Source organism: Halichoerus grypus, chromosome 12 (genome assembly GCF_964656455.1).
Source record: "Halichoerus grypus chromosome 12, mHalGry1.hap1.1, whole genome shotgun sequence".
NCBI lineage: Eukaryota > Metazoa > Chordata > Mammalia > Carnivora > Phocidae > Halichoerus > Halichoerus grypus.
In genome coordinates this window covers 584967-605798 of record NC_135723.1, presented here as the reverse complement: position 1 = coordinate 605798, position 20832 = coordinate 584967, and the positions used below count along the sequence as shown (strand labels likewise).

At 53.0% G+C, this 20832-nt stretch overlaps 1 protein-coding gene across 6 annotated transcripts in view; it reads right to left on the bottom strand.

The window, feature by feature from the left end:
* The window catches only part of OGDH (oxoglutarate dehydrogenase), a 70693-nt gene that overhangs the window by 13781 nt on the left and 36080 nt on the right, over positions 1–20832 (bottom strand). For all 6 annotated transcript variants that reach the window (XM_036085227.2, XM_078059889.1, XM_078059890.1 and 3 more), the window contains 6 exons: positions 13044–13159; positions 8661–8815; positions 8393–8539; positions 8126–8216; positions 7636–7815; positions 4725–4853 (listed from right to left, as the gene is read on the bottom strand). In XM_036085227.2, the coding sequence (XP_035941120.2) occupies positions 4725–4853; positions 7636–7815; positions 8126–8216; positions 8393–8539; positions 8661–8815; positions 13044–13159 (818 nt within the window). The remainder of the gene's footprint in view (positions 1–4724; positions 4854–7635; positions 7816–8125; positions 8217–8392; positions 8540–8660; positions 8816–13043; positions 13160–20832) is intronic.

The window sequence follows — 20832 nt, the reverse complement described above, 5'->3', positions numbered from 1 at the left end:
TCATCAGGGAAATGCAAATCAAAACCACAACGAGATACCACCTCACACCTGCCAAAATGGCTAAATCAACAACACCAGAAACAACAGGTGCTGGTAAAAGGATACAGAGAAAGGGGACCCCTTGTGCACTGTTGGTGGGAATGCCACCTCTGGACAACAGTATGGAGGTTCCTCAAAAAGTTAAAAATGGAAATACCATGTGATCCAGTAATTCCACTTCTGGGTATTTATCCTAAGAAAACAAAATCGCTAACTCAAAAAGATACATGCACCCCTATGTTTACTGCAGCATTATCTACAATAGCCAAATATCCATCAACGGATGAATGGATGAAGACGTGGTGTATAGATACACAATGGAGTATTATTCAGAAATCAAAGAAGGAAATCTTCCGTCTGTGACAACACGTATGGACCTGGAGGGCATTACACTAAGTGAAATAAGTCGAAGACAAATACTATATGATCTCATTTGTATGTAAAGCCTAAAAGAAGACAAAACCCAAACTCACAGACACAAGAGAACATATTGGTGGTTGCCAGAGGGAGGGGTGGAGAGCATGGGTAAAAGGGGTGAAGGCCGTGGCTTAAAGAAAAAAAGAAATAATGTTTGAAAATCCCCCAAGTGTGTCAAAAGCTGTAAATTTACAGACTGGAGACGCTGAATGATGCCAAGTCACTTGGGCGGGGGAAAGATCTTCTCCACAGGCAGCATCCGCGTCTAACAGAATGAAGCTCCTTCCTTGCCCCACATGCAGAAGGTAACACCAGGGGGTCACAGACATTAAGAGCTTTGAGGAAAACATAGGAGCGAGAAAACAAAACTTTTGTGCTTCAAAAGACATCAAGAAAGTGAAAAACCCACAGAGAGAAAGTATTTGCAAATCATATACCTGATAAAGGGCTCGTATCCACACTATATGAAGAATTCTTACAACTCAATAATAAAAAGACAATCTAATTTAAAAATGGGCAGAAGAGGGGCACCTGGGTGGCTCAGTCGGTTAAGCGCCTGCCTTTGGCTCAGGTCATGATCTCAGGGTCCTGGTCCCTCAGTGGGGGAGCCTGCTTCTCCCTCTGCCTCTCTCGCGGTCTCTCTCTTTCTCTCTCAAATAAAAATCTTTTAAAAAAAATTAAAAAAACTAAAAACGGGCAGAAGATCTTTGTAGACATTTCTCCAAAGAAGACATACACAAGGCCAAAAGACACGTGTGCAGATGCTCAACGTCATCAGTCACTAGGGAAATGCAAACCGACACCAGTTCTCATCTACTTAGGTGGCTGCGAGAGAAAGGAGACAAGAACGGGCGTCATGAAGAGGAGAGAGAACTGGAACCCTCATACATTGCTGGCAGGTCCAACGGTGCAGCCACCTTGGAAAACAGTCTGCTGGGTCCTCACAGGGGTACACGGAGCTACCACGTGACCCCACAATTCCACTCCCGGGTACATGCCACACAGACACCTGTGCCCAGAGCAGCGTCACATCACAGTAACAGCCAAGAGGTTTAAATAACTCCAATGTCCCTCACCTGATAAATGGGGGAATGAAACTTGCCAGAGCCATACACTAGATATTGCACGGGCATTAAAGGGAGGAAGTCCCGATTATGATATGAGTAACAGCTGCTTAGGGCTGGGAAGGACAGGGTGGGCGCGTGACGGCTAAGGGACGCAGAACTTCCTGAGATGATAAAATGTTCTACAACCGGGGCGGAAGCTGTGATGTCTGTGAAGACGCTAGAAGCGGCTCCATTGTATGCTGTGAGTGGGCAAAGTGCGTGGTGTGTGAATTAGATCTCAGGAAAGCTGTTAAAACAAACAGAGAAGAGCTGAGCAAACCCCAAACAGGCTGATCCCAAAGACATCCATGCCAAGGCACATCTCACCGAGCTTCTGGAAACGGAAGACAAAGGGAAAGAGCCTTCCCGTAAAGAAAACTCTAGGCCCAGAGGTCTCCTACTGGCAGATTCCACCGAGCGCTTACAGAGGAAGTTAACACCAGTCCAACACAGACTTGTCCAGAAAACAGAGCAGGAGGGAGCAGTCCCCCACCTACCTGCCGAGGCTGGCACGACCCCGACCCCAACCCCAGGCAGACGCGACAAGAACACACGAGCGCAGACACAAGACTCCACACTCAGGATGGAATCCGCCACCAGCAAACCACAGGGTCATCTTAACAGACGCAGAGAAGCATCGGACAAAAACCACCATCCATTTGTGATAAATACCGTCCACGAATCAGGAACGGAAGAGAGCTCCCTTAGCCCGCAAAGGACACGGCAGAAAACCTTCAGTAAGCACTACAGTGAAAGGCCAAGACCGAAAGCTTTTCTCCTAAATCGGGAACGAGGACGGGCTGTCCACGCTGCCCACTCACGCACCGTGCTGGCCACAGAGCAGGCTGAGAAACAGGAATACAAGACACTTATCTACAAGCGTGGGAAAGGAAGAAACAAGATCGTCTCTCGTTGAGACACGATCGTTTATACAAGATTCCACAGCATCACAAACAAATTACTGAAAGTGAGTTTAATAAGGTTGTGGGGTACAAAACGCAAAACTGAATTCTATTTCTACATCCTGGTAACAATCAGAAACTGAAATTTTTAAAATGTATCATTTATAATGGTCCCCAAACAATCAAATATCTAGGAGTAAGCCTCACAAAATGTGCAGGATCTATAGGCTGAGAGCTACAAAATACCTACGAGAGAAACTGTATCGTATTGTCAGATCAGAAGGCTCAGTGTTGTGAAGGCTACAATTCTTCCCAAATGGACATACTGATTCCACAGACTTCTAATCAAAACACTAGCAGAGTTTTCTTTGTGGAAATCAACAAGCTGACTGTAAAATGTATATGAAAAAGCTAGGGACAGAATTGCCACAACAACTTTAAGAAGTAGCAACGTTGGAGGACTCGCGTCAGTTTCCAGACTGATGGCAGAACCATGGTCATCGAGGGGGTGCGGTGTCGGCCGAACGGACAGACACACATCAGTGGAGAAGAACAGACCCGCAGACGCATGGTCAATTCATTTCCAGCAAAAACAGTCCTTTCAACAGATTATCCTGAAACAAGGGATATCGACATCCCTTTCCAAACTCCAAATGCAACACAGACTTACACACAAAACGTGAAACTGTGAAACTTCCAGCAGCTGGAGGGGAATCTTTGTGACCTCGGTCAGACAAACTTTCCTTAGACCTGGCATCAAAAACATGATCCGCAAAAGCAATAAAATCATAAATTGGACTTCACCAGCATAAAAAATTCCTGGTCTGTGAAAGATAATGGTAGGAGAACGAAGATAAGCCACAGAATGGGAGGAAACCTTTGCAAACACATCTTTGCTATAAGGGATCTGCATCCAGAAGGTATAAGGAACTCTCGAGTTTTAGCAATAAAAGCAGCAGCCTCCCCAGAGCGCCCTTCCGTAGAGGACGCCCCCGTCTTTAGCCTTCAGGAGAAGGAAGAGCGAGTCACGTGCTATCCTGCAGGCCGGCAGGTCTGACAACACCCAGGCCAGGAAGGCCGGCGACCTCATTCGCTGCAGGCGGCGCGGGCGTTCTGGGTACAGTCCCCCAGTTATCGTGTATTCGGTAATCTCACGGAGTGAGAAACTGACGTGCATGCCGAAATCTGTCTGTGAACCTCTACAGTGACTTCAGTCCTCACCGCCAAGCTGGGAACGATCCAAATTCCTACCCACCGTGGCGATGGACTATACCACTGAGAACCACGCAGAGGCCGGAGGAACCGACGCCCATGAACACGGGTGCACGTGGAGCGGTCTCGCTGGGGGGGCGCGGCCAGCACTGCAGGTCTCCGTTCACCGGCCACGGTGGCGGCGGGCAGGGAGAGGACAGCGTGTGCCCGCGGCACCTGTCCTGGCCCGGAGGAGCGCGCACCGGCACGGCTGGACTCTACCATACGGAAAGGACAGCAATAAAAAGCTCATCTAATTCCCGTGTCCCACTGAGTGCTGCCGGACGCCTCCCGAGACTGGGCTGAGAATCTGGTCAGGCCTTTTCCCGGGACTAGAGCCTGTCCTTTCTGTTCCCTAGGACAAAATGTTGCAGGTGTCCGGCAGCCTATCAGGATCCCAAAGAGGTTACCTTCCCGTAAGTCTCACAACGTGACAACATGTTTTATGAAGCAACCTATGACAGATATTTCCATTAAAATTAGTATCTTAAGGGGCGCCTGGGTGGCTCAGTGAGGCGTCTGCCTTCGGCTCAGGTCATGATCCCGGGGTCCTGGGATTGAGTCCTGCATCAGGCTCCCTGCTCCCCCGCCCCCCGCTTGTACACACGCGTGCGCTCTCTTTTTCTCAGATAAAGGAAAAAAAAATAAAATCTTTAAAATTAATAGTTTAAGAGTATATAAGGACATGAGATAATAATGAGATGAGTAAGAAATGAGTAGAACACCGTGTATAAAACCTCAACTTCTTCAGTAAGAACAGCCATCTATATGCTTGTGGAGCTGGAAGAAAATATTCCAAGGTAATGTCCCTGTCTTAAATGACATCACCAAAATCTCTCCTTTTTTAAAAAACGTTTCCCACGTTGTCCACATCTTTTATAAAAGACATATCTTTATAATCAGAGAACCGTCCTAAATAACTGAGACATGTCACTCTACGTCAGACGGCTGTGAGCACAGAGCCCTGAGGAGGAGGCCTATGGCCTCCGTGGTCCCGGGGCCCGGTTACCTGGTTGTTGACGACCACGTGGACGGTGCCGTGAGTCGTGTAGGAGGGCAGGTCGCTCAGGTGGAAGGTCTCATACACGATGCCCTGGCCGGCAAAGGCGGCGTCTCCGTGCAGAAGGATGGACATGACCTGCAGACATGCAAAGGAGACCCCAAATGCAAAACAGCCACAGGCCACACCAGAGACTGAGTCACAATCTGCTTTTCCAAAAATAATGCATTTTGAGATAATTTCAAACTTAGAAACAAAAACAAAGTGGCAGGAGGGGCGCCTGGGTGGCTCATTCGGTGAAGCGTCTGCCTTCGGCTCAGGTCATGGTCCCGGGGCCCTGGGATCGAGCCCCGCATTGGGCTCCCTGCTCTGCGGGAAGCCTGCTTCTCCCTCTCCTTCTGTCTGCCTCTCTGCCTACTTGTGCTCTCTCTCTGGCAAATAAATAAATAAAATCTTAAAAAACAAAACAAAACAAACACCAAAGTGGCAGGAGAACACATGAGCCCCCAGACCCCGCCCGGGCCCTGCCTTGCGCCATCGGCACACCCGCCACTCAGCCACCGTCTGCTACAGAGCCCACGGACGCCACGCTGGGCACGGCCCGTGGGACCCTCCCGGCAGGAGGGCAACGCTGGCCGGGCTCTGCCCGGGGCGGGGGGCAGCCCAGTGCCTCTCCTGTCTCCACGGCCCAGACAGGCCATCGTGACCACCCCCATGAACGGCGCACTCCACACCGGGAGACGCCCCAGCTGGCCTGCCCCACGCCGGCGGGCGTCCCGGTGCTCCTGGACAGCGTCTCCCTCCCCCTCACTGTTCCCCCTCGGTCATGAGAACCTCTGGGTCCTGCTCCTCACCAGCCCCCGCCCGGCGGCAGCAGCAGCCTCTCCTGGGTGCTGCCAGGTGTCCCTCCTACAGGAATCTGCAAGAGCCTCCCCTTCTTGCCTTTTATTTGCATTCATGTGCGCTCACGGTTCCTATTCTATTCAGTCGGCCGTAGCTGACTTCTACCACACTGGGCGGCTCCCATCGCCCCACAATCGGCGTGGGGCCCCCGTGTCGTCTGGACGGTGGCCCCCGGGGGACCGGCCTGCGCACACAGGCGTTGCTCAGCATCTGCGTCGCACAGGAGGACGCGATGCTGCCGCGTGCAACCCGACTGTTCAGCGCCGTCCTGCCTCCGCATCCACGGACACCTCCCGCACCACGAGACACTGCTCCCGCTGCCCCTGCTCCCGGAAGCCCTCGTGTGCCCCCTGCCAGGAGGGGAGGGTTTCCCGTGTCCTTTCCGGGGACAAAATGGAACCCTCGTGTCCTGCCTCTGGCCGCAGGGATGCTCACTGGGACAGGTTTATGCAAGGGCCTCCTTGGAAGGGCAGGTAGGAAGGCCACGGGGAGTCCTGCCAGGGCCTTCTCCGCACATGCTCGGCCTCCCACTGTCGGGCGCTTTGGGGAGCCTCCCATCTGGACCTCCTGGGGAAGCCACACTGGGGCCCTCGCCCAGCTGCACGGCCGTCCCCGAGGCTCCCTCAGCGCAGTGCTCGGTGCGGACACCATGGGGCCCGCCGCTCCTTGCGTCTGATGGCACCCTAGTGAGCGAGCCGCCCTCCTGCACTGGGGGTCGCTTCCCCACAAACACCCCGGGGCCCAACTGGGTCAGGCCCTGTCTTCTCCCAGGTCACAGAACAACCCTGGTCCCGTGTACAGAGGGTAGGTAAGTTTTCTGAAATGTGGAAGGTCACATAACAGACGCTAGCTCTCTCAGTTTTCAGTTTAACAGAAATCAGCTAATTGCTGGGGGTTCTGGACAAGCAGCAAGGAGAACAGGCATGAAGGACTGTGGGGTCTGGATCCATGGCTGGGGGCGGGCGAGGGTCGGAGTGGCTCCTACACGGAGGTGGGTGCTCGAGGGGTGGGCTTTGCGCACCAGGAAAGAACCCTCCCGAAAATGAGTGCCTGGTGAGCACGTGGGGCTAACCAGCCTGTCCTGGCCTCCTGTCTCATGGTGGGACTGACGGCTGCCATCACCTGGAGCGTGCTCGACGTCCTTCGGCTTTTACCTAGTGACTCGTTGCCTTCCAGGACGTGTCCAGCACTCCGAGTGAGCACTAGTCAAGGGGCTTTTTGTCTCACTTACAAATGAGGACATCGCACAGACTTTACTGCAACCTCGTTCCCCAACCTGGCTCCAGAGGCCGTGTCCTAGCCGAGGACGACGGGAGCGCTAGAGGCCCTGGTGACCACCACCACCCCCTGCAGCCACCGTGTCGTTGCTGCTCCCAGGGCCTGCCCGGGAGGCCCCCCTCCACCTGGACCATGACCTTCACATCCTGACAGGCTCCCCGCTCCCCGTGGGCCAGGCCCTTTCTCTGCGAGGGCGGCGGTACCCATCAGTGCAGGAAACACGTCCGGCCCCGACGCCACGCCTGGCCCAGACCCATCACCGCAGACCCCCTGCCGCTAACGGCAGTTTCCCGGGTCACTCTCCGAGCGCAGAACTAGCAGACCCACGGTACTTCGAATTACAGAACTTCAAATAGGCTAACACTTGGCTCCACCTCTAGAGAGTCTGCCTCCTCTAAGGGCACCCCCAGGCCAGCAGCCCACTCTGCCCCCAGCACCCCAATCTACCTGCACCTCACCCCCGTCTTTCACCTTCAGAGAAGGTTCTTATCTGCAAGCCTGGCTTCACCACAGGTGTGATGACGGGAGGAGCCCACCCCCTGCCCGGCTCTGGAGCTCACGACCTGGGAGGGAGCACCTCTGGAGGCGCGACTGGGTCACTGTCTAGGATTCCGCCCAAGTCTGTTCAGAATACTTTGTTCAATTCCACAACCCCGAGGTGGAAGACGTGACTGGGGCTCGGAGCCCGTCCCGCACACTGTGGCCTCAGGGCTGCCCTGGCCGGCCCCCGCGACCTTACCTTCTTCCCCTCCGTGTCCCCGCAGTAGAACTGCTCCGCCTTCGTCTTGCCCATCACCACGGGGTCGGCGGCCTCAAGGTGGGAAGGGTTCGCCACCAGTGACAGGGTGATGTTCCTGTCGGTCACGCGGTTGATCCGCCGGTGGTACATCCCCAGGTGGTACTTCACGTCCCCAGAACCCTGACACACAAACACGGGGCTTTATCCTCGGAGGGAGGGAGATGCTCAGGCTTCATGACCCCTCTGCTCTGTGCCATTTCTACTCCCAGAACCCCCATTCCTGCAGGCGTGGGAAGGTTTTCCCCCAGATGGCTCCCATCCATGGCCCCGGGAGAAGGGCCCTGCCCCCAGCGGGAGGACTGTGACCCGGTGGCCACGACCTGCGTGACAGTGTGGAGGCCCCCGGCCTGCTGAGGGCACAGCTGTCCTGAGCGACAAGTGGAGCTGAGGGTCTCGGGTGGGTTTCTCGAGAAGAAACCAGGTGCCTCACCTCATCAGCGGCTTCCAGCTTGGAATCGAACTGACAGAAAATCTGTTCCAGCTCCTTCCTGATGACGTTGGCAAGCACGTTGAGCCGCCCCCTGGGACACAGAGGGGGGTGAGCCCGAGGCCACGGCGGTGCGAGGAGGGCAGGTGGAAAATAGGCCCGTGGGGAGTGCTCTGCCCTCAGCCTCGGCTCCCCTCACCCCCTTGGCTGGGGCCCCACGGGGTGGTGGTGGGGCCTGTGGGGACGGTCACCAGGGCGGCGGGCGCGTACCTGTGGGGCATCCCCATGATCACGTAGTCCACCCCGTTCTCACTGGACTTGTCGATGATGGTCTTGAGCGCGGGGATCAGCACCTCGCACCCTTCCAGACCGAAGCGCTTCTCCGACGACCACTTGCGCTGCAGGAAATCCTCAAACCTGGCCAGGGACCACCAGGTCACATGGGCCAGCGCCACTGCCAGGGCTGTGCATCCCACACTCCCGCGGGGATGGCCCAGCACGGTGCCCAGCCCTGCCCCCATCCCCGCACAGCCCGCACCTGGTGGACCGCACGAGCCTGGCCAGCAGGGTCCGCTTCTCCTCGCTGGTGAACTGCATGACCCCGGGCGTCTCGAACTTCTGCCGGATCCATTGGCACTGCTCCAGGTCGTTGATGAACATGAACTCCACCCCGATGTGCCGGCAGTAGGCCATCTGTTCAGACACACACACCCCCATCAAGCGCTGCTCACCCCGGGGGATCGACCGCCTAGCCAGCCAGAGAGCTGCTGGGAACAGGGGCCTCCCTTTCAAAGGCAGCAGAGCCAGCTGGGAGCTGGGGCGGAGATGGGGTTGGTGCCAGGCCTGGGCCTGTAGCCTCCTCACTCCCAGCAGGCCCACAAGACGCTTCCGCGAGTCACACGGAGCCCGGCGAGCAGGGAGGGGACAGCAAGAACCGTGAGGCCAAGGCGCTTTCCTTTGTGGCAGGAAGATGGAGGCACCAGCCAGGGGACGGACGATTCTGGGAAGCCAGCTTCCCTGACCTCAAGGTTAGACCGTGGCCAGCGCCACGAGAAAGGCACTGTGCTGCCGGTGGGTGCCAGAGCTCAGTGGCCACTTAAGATTCGCAGGTGTTTGGATTTTAAATTCTTTTAATAAGTGAGCCCTCTTGGGAAGGCTGGGTCCTACAGAAGTGTACTGCACACATTACAAAACAGGGGGCCCTGAACAGAGCAGGTGTGTCCCATCCACGACGCTCCCATTACAGCTCGGAAGGAGGCCGTGTGCCCTGTGGGAAGCACAGGCTCAGTGGAAAGGAAGCTGGAGTGGGAGATGACAGGAAGGCCACAGGAGGGCCCGTGGCTTCCTGAGGCAGGTGACCAGGGCCCCTCTTCTGCCTCCACCCACCAGCCGTCCAGGGTGACAGCAAACCCCAAGTCAGCACCAGAGTTAAAGAAGGAAGCACCCTGGTGTGGCATACGGAGGTTTTATAGACCCCAAAACCGTCTCCGGCAGCCACACCGTCCAAGCACTCAGACCGCCAGGCTCTGCTCAGAGGGTCCGTCCATGCTCCGTTGGTTTTCACAACAGACATGGAGCCGGCTGGCAAGGTGCAGGGCGGGGTGTGCCCTCCAGAGCGGGGGTGGGCATCTCTGCACGTAGCTCCACGATCACGAAGCAGAGGAAGGTCTGCCTGCGCTCACACTAACCGCCAGGCACCAGACGCGCCCTCATCCCGGCCAGGAGAGGAGGGGCTCCCCGAAGGACCCAGAGGACGCGGAGCTGGGAAGGGCCCGGGTGCTTCTATGACATCTCAGCTGGCAAACGGGAGCAAGAAGCTGGGGGACGGGCCTGCGGGGCCGGCCAGGCTGACTTCCTGGCTTCAGAGTCTGCAACAGCCCCTGCTTCTGCCTGAGCCTCATGGTCCCAGATCCACGGAGCCACAGAACAAGTCACTCAGACCAACCGGAGTGTCTTGTTAACAGGAACCCTCCTCCATCAGCTTAAAAAAGATTTTCCTGGGGCCTAAATCTGAGCTGCAAGGCCAGGTCAGAGGGGAGTGAGATGGAGGGGAGAGCAGAGGGAGGTGAAGGGACCGAAGAAGGAGAGGAGGAGAGACAGGGGGAGAGAAGGGACGGGAATGGGGAGGGAGGGAGGGGAGAAGGAGGAGAGGAGGGGAGGGAAGGAGAGATGAAGGGGAGAGGGGGGATGAGGAAGGGGAAGGGGAGGGGATGAGGGGAGAGGAGGGGCAGGGGGAAGGGGAGAGATGGAGGGGGAAGCAGACAAAGGGAGGGGAAGAGGACGGAGGGGGGTGGGCAGGGAGGGGAGAGGATGGGTGAGGGAGGAAGGGAAGGAAGAGGAGGGAGGGGAAGGGAGAGGACAGGGGAAGGGAGGGAGGGGAGGAGGGAAGAGGGGAGGGAGGGAGGGGAAGGGAGAGGACTTGGGAAGGGGGGAGGGAGGCGAAGGGAGAGGACAGGGGAAGGGAGGGAGAAGGAGGGAGGGAGGAGAGATCTACACAGAAGTGGGGATGGAGGAGAACAAGGCTCCTTGCACCCCAGGGGCACTATTTCCCTGACTTGAACAACTTAAAAGCTGGAAGGAAACGACGAGGTGGAAAGTCCAGGAACTAGGGTGTCTCCATCACCACGGGCGTGAGTCTAGCTATTAACTTGGACTCGTGGTTACCGGGCCCTGCATCACGTGTTGTTTTTACTGGTCTTGGCTCAATCCCCAGGAGAAAAGGCCGTGCCTTTCCAGGGGCTGGTTCTTCGCTTCTCCGTCCAGCGAGAGCCAGCGTGAGGGTGCTTTGAAGCCCCACCCACTCTACCTTCTCAGAGGCCACCGGTGACCCGGGCCGGCCTGTGGTCCCGGCGGCTCACGCCAGCAACCTGGTGCGCACACACGTGTGAATGTACACACTACGGTCAGCAACTTTGCCCAAAGACCTGGAAGCCGTGCACACAGCACACAGGCTGGGATGTGGGCGCCCTGGGGTCAGGGGGAGCTATGGCCAAGGTCCCACAACCAGAGCCCGACTCCTGGGCTGAAAGTGAGAGCCGCTGGGCTCTGGCCCTCCAAACGCCGGGCTCAGGGCCATGGGGGACTCAAGGCTGAGGAGGCCAAGCACGGGGCTCTGCACATCCCCACTCCGCTCTGCGGGAGGGAAGGTGCTGAAGGTGCCCCCAGAGGAGGGGCCGGCATGCCCGCAAGGTTTCTGGCTTGGGAGGAGGGCTGAGCTCCCCACTGGAGACCGTGTAGGGGAAGGGAAGGAGGGGCAGGTGCGCCGCGCCAGCTCTCATGCAGACTGCTCCAACCTCTGCTTTCCAGACAAACAGACCAGCCCCAGATGCCCGGGACACCCACGGGCGGGACACAGGTTCAGACAGGCTCATCTGGAGGAGGACTGGTCTACAAGGGGTGCCATTTCTGGGGTCCAGACCAGGGGAACCCCTAGGTCAGAAATGTCCCAGAGAAACAGAACATGACCACGGGGGAAATTTAAATTTTTCCAACAGAGATGAATCAACTCTCAGACTCTATTTGGTCAATGCATCAACACGTTCTCTCTTCAATACTTAAGTCACTCAGATATTCTGCACGCTTCCAGAACTAACTGCCGGCCACATCGGGACAGGGCGGGTCTAGACGCTGCAGTCAGCGGTGAGGCGAGTGCAAACGGAGGAAAAGGACGACCCAGGTCCTGGGTCGGTCCACCGGCTCATCCTGCCCCCTCCCCACCCCCCCCACGCCCACACCCCTCCCCGACGCCCACACCCCTCCCCTCCCCTCCCTGACACCCACACCCCGCCCCTCCCCTCCCCGACACCCACACCCCTCCCCTCCCCTCCCCGACGCCCACACCCTGCCCCACCCCTCCCCGACGCCCACACCCCGCCCCACCCCCCCCGACGCCCAAACCCCTCCCCCCCCCACGCCCACCCCCCTCCCCACCCCCCCCCCGACGCCCACACCCCTCCCCACCCCTCCCAGTGTCCACACCCTACGTTGGCACCAAGTCAGCGAGTGTCCACATTTTCCCAGTAGCCTGGGGAAGGTGATGAAGGCCGAGCTGAGATGCTGACACCACAGGACGCGTGTCGCACGTTAAAGACCACGTCAGCAGCAGACGCTCAGACCTTCCCAGGCCACCACAGCCCCGTGTGGCAGCAGCAGTGGGAGCATTCTGATCAGACCCCGCTGACTAGAGCGGGTCCCCTCACCACGCCCGAGTCACGGATCGGGGTGTGAGCGGCAGTGCCGGTGCCCGGAGGGGAGAGCCCCGCTACTGGGCGTCACGCAGCCAGGGCACGCCAAGGACGCCAGGTGCCCCCACGATCGAGCGTGCGCGCCCGGCAGCGCCCCAGGTGACGGCACGATGCCTCTGGGGAGCCCCGTCCAGAGTACTTGTTTCCTCCGTCTGTCCTACTGGGCAGCGTCGGCACGGACCCCCACCCGTACGGACGAGGCCTGGACTCAGGCAGGGGGCAGCGCAGCCCCCACGTAGCTGCTGCGCGTGTGCGGCAGGCCCAGCAGGCTCCGCGCGAACCAGGTCCAGAAAGGAGAAGGGACAGAGGAGAAGAGCAGAAGAGCAGAAGAGCGGGCGAGCAGACAGACTTCTGTCTGGGCCGGGGAGCCCCGCTCTAGCCGCGGCCCAAGGCGCCTTGTCCCCGGCGGCTGGAGCGGGTTCCGGGGAACCTCCACACCTGAAATAAGCTCCCAGGGAGACCAAAACGCACAGAGACGCTTGTTCTCCTCTATGGTTGATGGTAAAAATGAAAAGCATGAATTTTTATCTATAAAACAGCAAAAAAGCTCCCCTCTTTCTTCCACTTTAAAACAACGGAGAACCAAGAGAAATAACCAGCCCGTCGAGAGGCCTCCAGCCAACACAGGTCTCGGGCAAGCGCACGAGATTTCCGCGGACGCCGCCACGTGCCCTTACCTCCAGCCGCCGGATGATCTCCCGCAGGGGAAGAGCCGACTCCTGCCCCCCGATGAACGTCGTGGTGGGCAGGTGAAAGACCTTGTCCAGGTCGGACTCGTCCAGGCCGTAGAACCCTGCAGGGGTGAGGAGAGACGGGCACAGCCACACGGAGGCCACAGTTTATGGAAAGGGGAAGGGACTCCCCGGAGGAGAGAAGAGAGAAGAGGAAAAATCATAAAAATCTCTGATATACGTAAAAATAAGTAATATTTTACAGCCAGAAACACACACTGTAGCAACAAACAGAAGCTGAGAATATTACTAGCATCACAGCTAAACAAGAATAAAATTCATATTATGCGTGTATTAGTCCAGTGCACCAATTTTTCATAATCTAGAGATAAATGTCTTTCAAGGTCCCAGCAACACAAATTTTGACTTGAAAAGGCACTGGGTAAGTTAATCGGAAAGCAAATGAGAAGTAGTTAAGGAGGGGATTCAAGCAGCGACTGAGGAACTGGTGTGGAAGGGCCCCGCGTCCCGTGTGAGGAGGGGACAGGAGCTGGGGGCGCTGAGGCAGGGGTGACGGCTGCCCCCTGCTCCGAACTGCCTGTCTGCACCCGTCCTGTACGGCGTACTCGGCAGGCCCCCCGACCCCCGCTAACACAGATCTACTGACTTGTCACCAGCATTTCCCGCAGCGCCCGCCACGCAAGGCGCTTCTAACAGCATATTTCGAACTGACACACGCGAAGGAAGGGCTCTCTGTTGGGCACGACGGGCTTGTTTCCCGTCACGGTGACCGTCGCGGGGAAGAGGCTGGAGGACTGTCGGGTGACACAGCAGACTGGGCTCCCGCCGACCCTGACCCTGAGAGCTCATGCCGGCTGGGCGAGGCGGATGCGCCATGGCACACCAACGTGCGGGACACCAGCGCACCACGGCCCGGGACACCCGGCTGCGCGAGGTCACACTTTGACCTCGTGTCGGCCTAACTGAGCAGCGACAGCACAGGATGGCCGGGAGGGGGCCTCCGACCGTCGCAGGCAGAACCGCTGGGAGGGCTGAAGAAGTGCCCACGTGCAGGCCCCAGCCTAGCGCTGACTCCCTGGGCGCGCGGGGGCCAGGAACGCCCTGCTGTGCCCATCCAAGCTGCCGTGGGGACCACAGCCTGCATGCATTTAACACCTCAGCACACACTGTTTAAGTCTTAAAAGCAAATTCTACGTTTTCCAAACCCTTCGTGCTTTCTTGAAACAAAAGTTTTTTCACATGGGGGCAGTGACGGCCGCAGTGGCTTGGGGAAACGCACGTGCCCCTTTCCTGCTGCTATTCTACCCAGAATGGGGACGGGCCACCGCAGAGGTCTGCTGAGGCTCCGGGCGATCACCGCCTGGCTCGTGGTATTTACGGAGGACAGCCAGAATCATGTGGGGGCCATTCTTCCTAGATGCTGAGGACAGGTGTATACACCCTGTCGAGAACACTCTGATCCAGAGACCCTCAGCTTGGCAGGACCCTGCCTTGGTGCGAGGGCGGCTCCTCGGCTACGTCACCCTGTGCTGACCACTCCCGGGCGGTCCTGCTGAGCCTCCAAACGGCCAGCCCTGCTGCTATGTTCTTCAGTCACACAAGAAATTGACTCTCGGACACCGCTTCCAGGAAGGTGGAGCAGACGTACTCCTATCTATTCCCCACTAGCTGCAACTACAGAGCCCAGACATCATAGGTAAAACAAACATAAGACAAAGCCAGAAGGTGGAGAAGGCGGCTGACCAGCCAGTGAGGACCCCAGATTTCCTTCTGGGCTCCCACATCCCAAACTTGGGGCAAAGAACAAACAACCTGAGAACTCCTCCACATGCAGACCAAAAAAGCCCCAATGAAAGCTGCTCTCTCTAAAGGGTCAGGAGAGGGGCAGCTGAGCAGGGCGGAGAACTCAGACAATGACCGCTCTATTCTACCCAAACATGCAGCACACACTGCAGCCCAGCCACACCCCTGCAGGCTGCGAGGCATGTCAACGTCCAGCTCCATCCCAGGGTTTCACAGAAGGCCCACCAGGGAGCCCAGACTTTGCTCCCTCCAAGAGAGGATGCACCAGCCCACTTCCCCATCCTGGCGTCAGCAGGGTCCGTGGGGACCGGGGCCCCTCCCTGCCACGGCAGTGTTCAGACGGGCCCTGCTTTAACAGAGATCAGAGTACGATTCCAAGTCTGATAATACCCAAACATCCTGGTTTCAAGAAAAGAATCCCTCACAACAAGAACCCAGAATCCCTTAGACCGAATGGGGAAAGATAACCAACAGACACTAGCTCCTAGACGGACACTGGAACTACCCGCTTGGGGCTCTCCAGGAGCCATCCTCAGACGACTTTAGTGGGCACTCAGAACGTGACAGGGACGGTGGGAAGCCAAGTATCTACAAAAACTGAAGATGCAGAAAAGGACCAAACGGGAAAGTCTGAAACTGCAAAATGCAATCACCTGAATTAAAGTTGGGCAGGTGGGCTGGAGGGCAGAGGACCAGGGACCGTGAAGACAGAACAAAAGAGATGAACCAATCTGAACAACGGAGAGAAATGAAGAAAGCCTCGGGGACAGGTAACATAAAACAGAAGCCTTCTTGTTTGTGCCCACGAATCCCAGAAGGGGAGGAGGGAAGGGAAGATGAAAAAAGAGACCTGGAAAATAATGGCTGAAATGCCCCAAATATGGCCAGAGACTTCAACCCACAGATCTAAGAAGCAGCGTGAGCCCCCAGGAGAAACCCAAATACAACCACGCCAAAACAGCATAATTACACTTCTCAAAATTAAAGACAAAGAAAAAATCCTGAAAGCAGCCAGAGTAAAAGGAGGGAAAAAAACCACTTGAAGGCAGAGGGTTTCTCATCAGGAGTGGGGGGTGGGGGGGGCAGAACAGGGGCACACACTTTTCAGAGCCCCGTGTCCAGGAACGGCATGCTTTAGGAACGAAGGGGAAATGGAGCATTCTCAGTTGCAGGGAATGAAGACAGTCTATCACCTACAGGAATGGCTAGAGAAAATTCTCTACAGAGAAAGGAAGTGACATCAGAAGGGATCTTAGACATTAGGAAGAAGACAGAACATGGAATAAAAAGTACGGGTTAGGGGTGCCTGGGTGGCTCAGTCGTTAAGTGTCTGCCTTCAGCTCAGGTCATGATCCCAGGGTCCTGGGATCAAGCCCCACATCAGGCTCCCTGTTCAGCGGGAAGCCTGCTTCTCCCTCTGCTCCTCCCCCTGCTTGTGTTCCCTCTCTCGCTGTGTCTCTCTGTCAAATAAATAAAATCTTTAAAAAAAAAAAGTACGGGTTAATAAAGCAGACTTCCCTTCTCCTCCTGGGTCTTCTAACTTAGGGTTGATGGTCGAGGCCAAACTTATGACACTGTCTGTTGTGGTTCTAAACATGTAGAGAAAATATTTAAAACAATTTGATTTTAAATGAAGAAGATAAAGCGATATAGAGGGAGGTACACTTTCTACACTTCATTTGAACTCATAAAACAATGACACCAGTAGATTGTGATAAGCCGTGTACATATAATATCATACCCAGACGGCCACAAAAAACCCTGAAAACAACTACTAAAAACACAAAGATATGACTAAAAATATTGGAATTCTAAAATACAGGCTTAAAAACCCATCTGAAGTCAGGAAAAAGAGGGAAGAGAAATGAAAAAGAAAACAAACAGAAAATAAAGAACAAGATGTTAGACTTAAGCCCCAGCATATTAATAATTACATTAAATATAAATGATCTAAATATGCCAACTAAAAGACAGAGATTGACAAAGTGGATTAAAAAATAAAAAAAGACCCGACGATATGCCTGTCTACAAGAAACCCCTTCAAATATAATGATATAGACAGATTAGAAGTAAAAGGATAGAAAAAGATATAACTTGTAAACACAATCAAAAGCAGAGGTGGCTCCATTATTATCAGATAAAGTAGACATCAGAGCAAAGAAAACTACTAGACACAGAGAGGGGCATTACATGATGATAGGTCAATCCATCTAGAAGACAGAGGAATCCCAACTGTGCATGAACCCAATGATGGACCTACAAATAATGTGAACCAAAAACTGAGGACAGAAAGGAGAAAAACAGGCGGCTGGGTGGCTCAGATGGTTAAGTGTCTGCCTTTGGCTCAGGTCATGATCCCAGGGGCCTGGGATCGGGCCCTGCATCAGGCTTCCTGCTCAGTGGGGAGCCTGCTTCTCCCTTTCCTTCTGCTATTCCCTCTGCTTGTGCCCTCTGGCTCTATCTCTGTCAAATAAATAAATAAAACCTTAAGAAAAAAAAAAAGAAAGAAAGGAGAAACAGAAAAACCCACAGATATAGTTGGGAGACTTCAACTCTTCTCTCTCAATAATTCATTTAAAAGGAAAACAGAAAATTGCCAAGGATATAGAAGGACTCAACAACCACCAACCAATAGGATCTAATGGGCATTTACAGAACACTTCGCCCGACAACAGCAGAATACACGTACTTCCCAAGTGCCCATGGAACATATGCCAAGACAGACAGTTCACTGGGCCATAAAAAATCCTCAACAAATTTAGCGGAACTGAAATCATACAGAATGCATTCTCTAACCACAATGGAATGAGACTAGAAATCAATAACAGATAAAAGGAAACTCTCCAAATTATTAGAAATGAAACAACACACTCCTAAATAATCCATGGATGACAGAGGAAGTATTAAAGAGTATCAATACACGGAACTGAATGAAAATGAAAATATGAAATACCAAATTTTGTGGGACAGCTAAAGCAGTTTCCCAGAGGAAAATTTACAGCAGTAAGCACACACATTACAAAAGAGGAAAAGTCTCAGGGTGTCTGAGTGGCTCTGTCAGTTAAGTGTCCGACTCTTGGTTTTAGCTCAGGTCTTGCTCTCAGGGTCGTGAGATCGGCTCTGCATCAGGGTCCGTGCTCAGCATGGAGTCTGCTTGGAATTCTCCCTCTCCCTCTGCCCCTCCTCCTGTGCACTCTCTCTCTCCCTCTCTCTCTCTCTAAATAAATAAAATCTTAAAAAAAAAAAAAAAAGGAGGAAAAATCTCAAATCAGTAATCTAAACTCCCACCACAAGAACCTAGAAAAGGAGGGGGAAAAATCCACATAGAAAGTAGAAATAAGGAAATAATAAAGATAAGAGCAGAAATCTATTTAAATCAATTGTACTGAAAACAGCAAAACAACAGAGAAAAGTCAACGAAACAAGGAGCTGATTCTCTGAAAAGATCAGTAACACTGACAAACCTCTAACAAGACTAACAAAGGAAAAGGGGCGCCAGGGTGGCTCAATCAGTTAAGCGTCTGCCTTTGGCTCGGGTCATGATCCTGGGATCCTGGGTTTGAGCCCTGCATCGGGCTCTCCACTCAGCGGAGAGTCTTCTTCTCCCTCTCACTCTCCCTCTGTGCACACATGCTCTCTCTCTCTCAAATAAGTAAAATCTTAAAAAACAAAACAAAACACTAACAAAGACACAAATTACCAATATCAGGAACAAAACAGGATAGCAATACAGACCCCACATATATCAACAAGATACTAAGGGAATACTATGAACAACTCTATATATGTACACTTGACAACTCAGATGAAACACACCATTCCTAGAACAATGTGAACTGCCACTACTCACGCAGCATGAAACAGATAATTTGCAATAGTTCTGCAACTATTTTTTTTTAAAGATTTATTTTATTTTATTTTATTCATTCGAGAGAAAGACATACAGACAGAGAGAACATGAGCAGCGGTAGAGGCAGAAGGAAAGGGAGAAGCAGGCTCCCCGCTGAGCCAAGAGCCCAATGTGGGGCTCGATACCAGGACCCTGGAATCATGATCTTAGCTGAAAGCAGATGCTTTACCATCTGAGTCACCCAGGCGCCCCAATAGCTCTACAACTATTAAGGACATTGAATTCCTAAATAAAAAGCTTCTGAAAAAGAAATCTCCAAACCCACATGGTTTTGTTGCAGAATTCTACCAAATACTTAAAGAAGAATTAACACCAGCTCTAAAATCTCTTTCAAAGTATTAAGCAGAAAAGGAAAAACAACAACAACAGCTCATTTTATGAGGCTAGGACTACCTTGATACGAATGGCAAAGACAAATGAAAGAAAATTACAAACCAATATCCCTCATTAATATAGATGCAAGAAATACATAGGTGCAGCAATATTTAAAAAGAATTTGGCACCATGACCAAGTGAAGTTTATTCCAGTGATACAAGATTGGTTCAATATCTGAAAATCAGTGTAATCTGCTATACTATCAAGTTAAAGAAGAAAAATCACCCGGCTGTATCAATAGATGCAGAAAATTTTCACACTTCTTCAAAATAAAAACTAGCAAAAAAACAAGAATAGAAGGGAACTTCTTCAACTTGATAACATCTACAAAAAATCTACAGCTAATATTATACTTGGTGATGAAAGACAGAACTTTCCCCCTAAGATCAAAAACAAGGTAAAGATGTACATTCTCAGGACTCTTACTTAACATAGTGCTAAAAGTTCCAGCCAACGCAATTAGGCATGAAAAGGAAATAAAAGGCACACAGGTTAAAAAGAAAGAAAGAACTGTTCCTCTTGTGAGATGATACGATTATCTGCACAGAAAATCCTAAGGAATCTACCAAAAAAAAAAAAAAAAAAAAGTCCTAGAATAAGTGAGCTCAGCAAAACCACAGGATATAATATAAACACAAAAATCAACTGTATTTCTAGATATTAGTAATGATATGTAGACACTAAAATTAAAAAGAAAAAGAATCTTGGGCATAAATCTAACAAAACACACACATGACTTGAAAACTACGAAAAGCTGATGAAATAGATCAAAAAAAGATCTAAATAAATGGAGAGGCATACTATGTTCATGGATTGGGAGGCAATGGAGTAAACACGCCAATTCTCTTAAACAGATCTGTAGGTTTAGCACCATTGTTACCAAAATGTCAGCAAGTTGTTTTGTAAACACAGACAAGCCTTCTCTCAAATTCATCTGGAAAGAGAAAGGCCAAAACAGTTCAGAAGCAGGAAAATAAAGCTCAGTAGCTACGGTAACCCAGAGAGTGACAGTGGTTGGGGAACAGACACAGGCTAGGAAAGGATCGAGAATCCAGGAACAGATCGGCGCAAGTCAATCCAACTGATTTTTGACAAAAATGCAAAAGCAATTAAACAGAGGGAAGACAAAGTTTCCAAGTGTCGGAGAAACCGGACATCCACAGGCAAAAAACAAAAAAAAACCCTTGACCTAAACTTCAGGTTTTATACAGAAATTAACTCAAAATGGATCGTAGATTTAAATGTAAAATGCAAAACTAGAGAACCATTAGAAAAATAGATAGAAGGGGTGCCTGGGTGGCTCAGAAGGTTAAGAGGCCAACTCTTGATTTCAGTTCAGGTCATGATCTCCGGGTTAGGAGATCAAGCCCAGCGTCAGGCTACTCGCTTGGTGTGGAGCCTACTTAAGATTCTCTCTCGGGGCGCCTGGGTGGCTCAGATGGTTAAGCATCTGCCTTCGGCTCGGGTCATGATCCCAGGGTCCTGGGATTGAGCCCCATGTCCAGCTCCTGGCTCAGCGGGGAGCCTGCTTCTCCCTCTGCCTCTCCCCCTGCTCGTGCTCTCTCTCTCTCTCTCTCTGTGTGTGTTTTGAATGAATAAATAAAATCTTTAAAAATTAAAAAAAAAAAAAAGATTCTCTCTCTCCCTCTGCCTCTGCCCCTCTCCCCACTCACCCTCTCTCTCTA